Source organism: Crotalus tigris, unplaced genomic scaffold (assembly GCF_016545835.1).
Source record: "Crotalus tigris isolate CLP2741 ecotype Arizona unplaced genomic scaffold, ASM1654583v1 scf7180000017625.6296891, whole genome shotgun sequence".
Classification (NCBI taxonomy): Eukaryota; Metazoa; Chordata; class Lepidosauria; order Squamata; family Viperidae; genus Crotalus; species Crotalus tigris.
This window is the reverse complement of record NW_024096520.1, coordinates 5,726,749-5,734,850: the sequence shown is the minus strand read 5'-3', so window position 1 is coordinate 5,734,850 and position 8,102 is coordinate 5,726,749. Positions and strand designations below refer to the sequence as shown.

The 8,102-nt window shown below is 44.5% G+C and overlaps 2 protein-coding genes across 2 annotated transcripts in view; both read right to left on the bottom strand.

Annotated features, from left to right (window-relative positions):
• Window positions 1-1,700: 1,700 nt before the first annotated feature.
• The window catches only part of SLC34A1 (solute carrier family 34 member 1), a 34,576-nt gene continuing 28,174 nt past the window's right edge, over window positions 1,701-8,102 (bottom strand). The window contains exon 13 of the mRNA XM_039334124.1: window positions 1,701-2,344. Within this exon, the coding sequence (XP_039190058.1) occupies window positions 2,258-2,344 (87 nt within the window). The 3' untranslated portion in view covers window positions 1,701-2,257. The remainder of the gene's footprint in view (window positions 2,345-8,102) is intronic.
• On the bottom strand, window positions 2,595-7,351 carry LOC120304034 (alpha-2C adrenergic receptor-like). The gene has a single exon (XM_039334126.1). The coding sequence runs from the start codon at window positions 6,447-6,449 to the stop codon at window positions 5,250-5,252; it is 1,200 nt and encodes a 399-aa protein (XP_039190060.1). The 5' UTR covers window positions 6,450-7,351; the 3' UTR covers window positions 2,595-5,249.

The window sequence follows — 8,102 nt, the reverse complement described above, 5'->3', positions numbered from 1 at the left end:
TAATACCACGATCCTATTGTGCAACAACTTTAATTGGGTCAAGTAAGGGCTGGTTTACCGTGTAAATAGCTAGATCCACTTGGTGCTGGGTTTAAAGGCAATTTATTTTACCAAAACATCCCTGGGATTGTTTAATTTGTTCGGTCTTAGCCATATTATAGAAGTAGGAAAGAAAGGGTTAACAGAGAATTAACTTTCTCTTCCTGCTGCTGGTTGATAGGGAGAGTCATAGAACAACTCTGCAAAAAAAAAAAAAAAAAAGCTGCTGTACCAAATCCATCTTTATTCCTGTTTTTCTTTTCATTCCTTTTTCAGTCATATGGAGGGTAAAAAAGGAATGCAGCTGCCTTTTTTCCAGTCATCCTTAAACATCACAATTGCCTTCACATATGCTTTCCTAGGTGAAATCATTTAACATTGCTAAATATACTCAGCTTAGTTAATGGTCACCTTGGGTAAATTCACATAAATCTGGAAATTTGGTTATTTCAGTGATCACATTAAAAGTGTGGAACAAATGCAGTCTGAGGATATGTATATGTATGAATATTCTAAAATAGAAGAAATGTCACTAAGGTTTGTTGGCTGAGCTCCTCTCTGATATGCGCAACTGAAAGACAGTAGAGTCCATCACGCAGCCCAGCCTCAACCCAACTTGCACTCTGATGGTTGTTCAGCACAATCTTCTTCTGAGGACCAACGGCTCGGACATACAACCTCACAAAGCTTGGAAACTAAAGGGAGGGCTGGAGTTTGGAGCTAGGCCCTCTGGCTTGTGGAATCCAGCTCCCTTGGCGCCAACAGCTGTTTTTAGATAGGTTGAGGGTCAGTGTTTCAAGTTTTTCTATTTTGAGCCCCAAAGCTGGGGAAATTACTCAGCCTCTGGCCTCTGCATGTCTGAGCCAAGAGAGCTGGCCGGTCTGCTCTTTTCAGATCCAAACCGCATTCCATCTTGCCTCTTGAGGAGACTTAATCTTCTCATGGGCCTTTGCATTGCCATTTTTCCACGTGTACATCACAGCCTTGTCAACCTCAGCTACATTGCCCTGGTGGAGATGTTGAGTGAGAAGTCCCATGTCATTGGACCCTTGCTGCAAAGTCTTCCTTCATAGGAATTCTGGGCTGCCTCTTGCCATCCGTGTGCCAACTCACCATCTCTCACCTTCTGCCCTTCCAGCAGCTGCCTTACCAGCAACTTCCTGGAAAGGGGCTTTGCTCGAAACACAGCACCAACGGCACTAATGCCAACAGCACAAAGTAGCTATAAGTCCATCTTCCTCTAACTTCTTAGTCTTCCATTTGGTGGAAAATAAAACAAAAAGGGTTATAGTGATAATAGCCCATCAACAGATAAGAGAGGAAATGAACCGAGGTGGCGCAGCAGTTAGAGTGCAGTACTACAGGCCACTGCAGCTGACTGTGTTCAGCAGGTCAGCGGTTCAAATCTCACCGGCTCAGGGTTGACTCAGCCTTCCATCCTTCCGGGGTAGGTAAAATCAGGACCCAGATTGTTGGGGGCAATGTAAATATATATATATATATATATATATATATATATATATATATATATATGTATATGTATATGTATATGTATATGTATATATGTATATATATATATATATATATATATATATGTATATGTGTATATATATATATATATATATATATATATATATATATACACACATTGCTTACTGGTGTACACCGCTTAGAGAGTGCTTGCACTTAAAGCGGTATAAGTCTCATAAATAAATAAATAAACCTGAAAAGGAAAAATAAATCTTCCTTTCCCTGACATACAGCCATCCAAATTTCATCTTTTAAATGATTAAATGACCTGCATGATTAGTCTTAGGAGCCAACGTTAAAACTGCAAAAAGCTGGATCCCCATCTCCCATCTTTGTCCAATTATCAAACTCAGGACTCTCTGTCCCAAGTTGATACTTCCATAGGGAAATTGCAGAATAGGGATGGATATACATTGCCACAAATGTTTTAGTGCAACCCAATCAAGCTCCATCCTGCTACCTAGGATAGAATTTTATTTACTCCAATCTGCATCATCCAGGTATTTAATATTTGGCCAAATCCTGGACAATCCCAAGGGTCATATGGAAATCACGTGAAATGCAACCTTTTCACTTAATTTATACTTAAATGATGGAATGTAGGCAGGTATAATTTGCCTATTAAAAAAAAATAAACAACCCCCATCCAGTTGAAAATAGAGCACAGACAATCCAGGAATCCACAATCTCACAGAAGATGTGGTAGCAGGAGATAATCAGTTGAGTTTATCTGGAGCACTGCTGTTTCCCCCTCCTCAGTGTTGCACAGGCCAGTCTGTAAAAAAACAAATTTGCTAAACTGACCAACCACACAGTGGTTCTGGATGCAAGTTTCTACCCTTTAAAGATTCCAAGTTCATCCCTCTACTTCCTTGCATTGATCCCAGCATAGTGTAGGGCAATACTCTGTCGAAGATGCTTTCTGGACCTGCCCAGGCTGCCCTGAAAGGATTGTCCATCATGTTTATCAAATGCCAAAGTTGTTCCATTAAAAAAAACAACACCAAAATACAGAACAAAACCCCCAAAATTAGACCAACCCTTTATTAGGACTAAACAAAGCATTGTGGAAGAGTGCAAAGTTTTAACCCTGTAGAATTAGTGGAAGGGGTTGTTGATACAGAAGATGTATCCCAGGAAGATGAAAGTGAAATGTGAAAGGTGGAAACATTTTAATCTACTTCTGGGTAAAAAAAAGCAAGCAGTGCAGGTTTCCAGGCTGGATGCTGGAGTGCATTTGAAGCATGATATGCTTTATAATGAAAAGGTAACTCTGTCAGGTTCACTGAGATATTAGAAGAAACAAGCATTCCTTCCTTCAGGTTGTTTTTTTCTTCCAGTTTATCTCAGTGGTCAATCTGTACATGAGAACATAGTTTACCCAAACTCTCTGAGAGATAATAGACACCAGCTGCCCTTCTAGGTGTCTGGAACTGGGGTGAGTAATATGGTACTAAAAACGGGCCTATCTCCGTGGATACCTGCCTAATTTACGCCATCCTTGGTTTGCTCTGTTTTCTGGGAAGAATGAGCTACCAGATGTCACTCTATTAGCTAGTAAAAATGTTTGCCTTGTTTGTAGTTTTATTGTTTGATTGGTCTCCTTAGCAACATAATCAGTAATGCTTAGAGGAAGAAAGACTTCACATAATATAACCCTCATTGATAACTATTATTTATCACAATAGGACAAGGCAGTAATCTTAATTTAGGCCTATTGGGGGTTTAAAGCCATGTCTGCAGATTATTATCCAGTCACAAAGGACAGATGAATAGAAAAGCCATTTTACACACAGGGAAGCATATTAAAGGAGCAGGCCTGTGACTGAAAAGTATACTCTGGGAATCAGCCCTGGGTTATAATGGTTGCCTCTTTTTCTGTCCTTAAAGAGTCTCTAAAACATTAATTTAAGTTCCTGTCAAACAGAACCTGCCTTGCTTCCCTCCCCACCCCACTCCCTTAACAGTACCAGGAAGAAAATCATCTGCTGAATGCCTGTTAAAGACAACAGAGTTAAGGTTGGAATATGAGGTAATATGCCTCAGTTGAGATTCAAGGCAATGGCATGAGTTACCCTGCTAAGCATATGAGACATAAAAAAGAGTTGATTGTTGGGAAGAAAATGCCTCAGAGATGGCAGGTGCTTGGCTGTGACACCAGCTTCAGCCTGAGAAACTAATCTCAGCAAACTGGAACAACAGGAAAAACTTAATTACTGGAGGCAATATGGAAGACACCTATACTATGATTGACAGGAGCCTCTTTGCCAAAACCCATGCCTGGCATCTGCCCAGAAGCAGGATCAGGGTAATGTTTCCTCAAACCAGGTGGTTGAATAAGCTTTGCAGTTATGTCCCTTGTTTAGTTCCGCTTCGCCTGAACTGGCAGGCAGGCTAGGCAAAGGACACTGAAACCGGCAGCTTCACACCACCATTTCCTGATTCTGCAGGAAATACCGGTATTCTCCCTCTCCTTCTTGGTCCATCCATCTTTCTGCAATCCCAGGGCCTCCCTAGGATAAGTCGGTTCCTTACTGTCCTTGGGAAAGTTCTTCTCATCTTGATAGCCCATCAACTCTCAAAATCAGAGAGAGACCAATGCTTGAGTATATGAGAACTGTGGTAGAGAAGGCTCTGGGGACTGGGAAAAGTTATCTTAGGACGTCCATGATTTTGCTCCTCCCCTCTTCTTTCTTTCTGTGGAGGACATCAGTCAAACCTCAAGCTGCTCAGACCCAAAGTAACAAGGAAATAATATTCAGAGGAAGAATGCTTCTTGCTACAATTATGCAATGAGATTATCATTGTGACTACCGTATATCACATTCTGTTTGCGGGTTTTTCCTTCAAGACCCCTAGCTGGCCAATATTTCTGATGGAGTATTAGACCACTAGATGGATCTTCTTATGACTTGAATAGGGCCCCAATTCCTCCACATGCCACTGCCCTTGTCTTGACAAGGGACAATATATGTGAGACAGAAACACTCAGCTGTACATTTTTAGTTCCAGTACCAAAATAGTCAGCCCGCTAAATCCCCTTTAATAGAATCTGTTTCTGTTTCCTCTTCCCACAGAGCATCTGGGATAAATGAACATTCCTTCCAGAGCTTCTCTCACTTAGAACTGGTTTTGGAGGAGACCTTTCCTTTTAGGATTAAGGATGGAGCCCAACTGCTGAGGTGATTCAATATAACTTCTACCCCTAAACCAAGGATTAGGGATAGCAAAACCAAGAACATAAACTTGCAGGTTTATTACAGCAACGGTCAAAATTTGGAGCAAGTCTGCATGGGGAGTCAAAGCTGCTATAGTAGTCCTTACAGTACATCAATAATTTTACCTCAGCCACCCTCTGCTCCCACTACCTCAGTTAATTAGCTTGCTGACCAACAGATCAGGCAACCACAAGCTGGAGAAACAGGCAGGAGTGTGAGAGTGACTCTTGGCAACCAACTACCTGCCAACAAGTCACAGAAATCTTGCTTCTTGTGGCACTTCTGCCCTTCAAGTTACATGCATGTCTGGGATGGGGAAGTCTTCATTAAAATGCAGCTGCAAAAATATTCAGCTCCCCAACTTCCGCTGGTTACCTTCTCTGTGATCCCAGGGGATGTTCTGTAGCCAGCCCCCTGTCCATCATTCCTCTCCCAGGTTCCAACAACCCTCTAGCAGAGTCCTCATTTTCGGCACATGAATGAGTAGGCAGGAGACAGGAGTTGCTGGAAAGCTCTGCGAAAGTCCCGGTTAAAGACCGTGTAGATGATGGGGTTGAAGCTGCTGTTGCAGTACCCAATCCAGAAGAAGAATTTGAAGAGAGGCTCGGAGATGCAGCAGCCTTCTCCAAGCACAGATTCCAGGCTGTAGGTAAAGAAGAATGGGAACCAACAGAGGACAAAAGCTCCAATAATGAAAGAAAGGACAAAGGTGAATCTGCGCTCCCGGGCCTGCATCAGCCGATTGGTGGAGAGAGACATGTCCCTGCTTCTGCGCTGATGGAGATTGGAGGGAAGTGACCAAGAAAGCCTTGGAGTCCTTGGTGGCCGAGCACCGCTGTTGCCACCATCATCTACTCTCCATTGCCGAGAGAGCCGGGGCAAGCTAGGCTGGGGACAAGGAAGCTGGCCGGACTCCATTCCCATCTTCTGTGTTTCCCCAGGAGGCTGGGTGCTCCCTCTGCAGGGATTGTACTTAGCCACAGGGATGAAGTTGGGATAGGACACCCGCCGTGCTGCAGTGACCATGGAGTTCCTGTGTTTGGCCACATGATAAATCCGGCAATAGACTGCAACCATGATGAGGCAAGGGGCATAGAAGGAGGCAGTGCAAGAGGCCAGAACATACCAGGTATCATCATGCAGGAGGCAGACCTGGTCCTGCTGTCTAGATTTAAACAGTGGTGGCAGAGATACAACAGCGGCAATGGCCCAGACAGCCCCAATCATACCTTTGACCCTCTGGGGGCTCCTTTTCAGATTATATCGGGCAGCTCGGGTGACTGCCCAGTAGCGATCTAAGCTGATGGCACACAGATGCATGATGGAGGAGGTACAGAACAGGACATCCAGCGACAAGTAGAAACTGCAAAAAAGACCCCCAAAGCACCAGTAGCCCATGATCTCATTGGCCAAGGAAAATGGGATAATGAGGGTGGCTACAAGGATATCGGCTGTAGCCATAGACACCAGGAAGAGATTCTGTGGGGCCCGAAGGGCACGGCTAGTGTACACAGCTAATACAACCAGCACATTCCCTATGAATGTCACAAGAGCCACAGTCAGTCCTGCCACAAGGATGAGAGTTGTGGCCAGAGGCGAGTATGGAAAGATGGTGGGTCCCTGCTCACTCTGATTGCTAGATCCATTTTGCTGTGACTCCATCCCATTCACCCCCAGACCAGGCCATACCCTGACTGCCTGTGCAAGGTTCACCGGCTCCCAAGTCTTGCTCAGGCAGGGCAAGTTGTATTGTCAGGATAGCTGCAGAAAACGATGGCACTGCCACCAACCTTCTTCTCGATAGGCACCATTCTAAGCTAGGAGGCAACAGCACAAACCTGCAGCGGCACTGCCGAATCCAGGCTGTCACGTTGGATGTTAAAGCAGAATCAGGGTCTTCAAGGAGGCATGATGGACCTTGAGCAGTAAGATGAATCCTGGAGAGGCCGTTTGGATTCCAGAATATTTTGGGACAGGCGGCAGATCTGATAGTTTCCAGCTATTGTCACCAGTTGCTGCGACCTTTCCAGATTGAGTTATTGGGAATATCCAAGACAATATTGGTGGGCAGACAGAAAACTCCGGTCTTCTTGGATACTTCTTTTTTGCTGAAATGATGTGAAGTTCAGCTGGGCTGTTCCAGCTTGAGTCTCTCTGAGTCTGGTCTTTGCTCTCCCCGTAGAGGAGGGAAGGGAGGGGCTGACAGAGTACGGCCTGCAGGCACCCAGCCAGATTTGGCTGGTGGTGGGAGAGGCTGTTTGCTACTAATGTTAATGAGCTTCGGAGAGTCTCCCTGGGTTGCTTACTATTGCCCCACCTGGTAAGTGCAAACTGGCAACAAAGAGGGGAAGGACTGTGCCCGGCTGTCTCAGTCGCCCATTTCAAACTAGTTTTGAAATTATCACTGTGCAGATCACTGATCTCAACATAAAGCCCTTCTAAGAAAATGTATTGGGATCTGCAATCCTGGTTTGTCCAGCCAGGGAGGGGGAAAAAATTGAGATCTTTGTTTTCTAATGTTTCTCCTTACCAATAAAACTTTCTTCTGGAACAGAAATATGTTATTGGCTTAATTACAGAAACAAGCATTAACTTCTGAGTATTGTCTTTCTCTTTCAATCTGTTAGAAGCCCACATCCATCTGGAAGGAAAGCCAGAAAGTATACACATTGGTTGAGGATCGTAGGAGTTGTAGTCGTAGAGAAGGTGTTGTCTCTGGAAGTTGGCAGTGCTGGCCAACTTTGGGGTCAGAAGCTAAGCACAGCTAGGTCCAATTAGGATTTGGAGGGGAGCCCTCCAGAGAGGCTCCTTTGAGAAGTAAATAAAGACTTCCAGGAAGATAGTAATGGCAAGCCACAACCATGCTATTGCCCTCCCAAAGCATGTACACTGGCTGAACTTGAAGGAGACTTCATTATGCTTCTAGTGGGGGGGGGGGAATAAAGGAGGAAAAAGATGGTAGATTTTGTGAGGAAGAAACCCTCCTGGATTCTGTAGCTGTGATTGCCCAGACTTTAAACAAGTACTTCTGCCCATGCTTAGAGGAATCATCTTCATTAATCCATCAAGTTCCTCAACTGAAGGCTGTATTTTAAAGGCTTTGGGGGGCAACCACCACCTCAAATTAGCAGGGTTTGAAATAGATCAATTATTCCCTTGGTTCTTTTCATCTTGTTTTTCTTCAGCAGGGTTCTTACACACAGCCCCAAACCCACCTTTGCCTCCTCACTGGCAAGTTTAGAGGCCCATCACCCAAATTCTTTGGCGGATCCCTCTGGCCCTCAGCTTCCGCCCCTTGGCTGGCTCTCCCAGGAC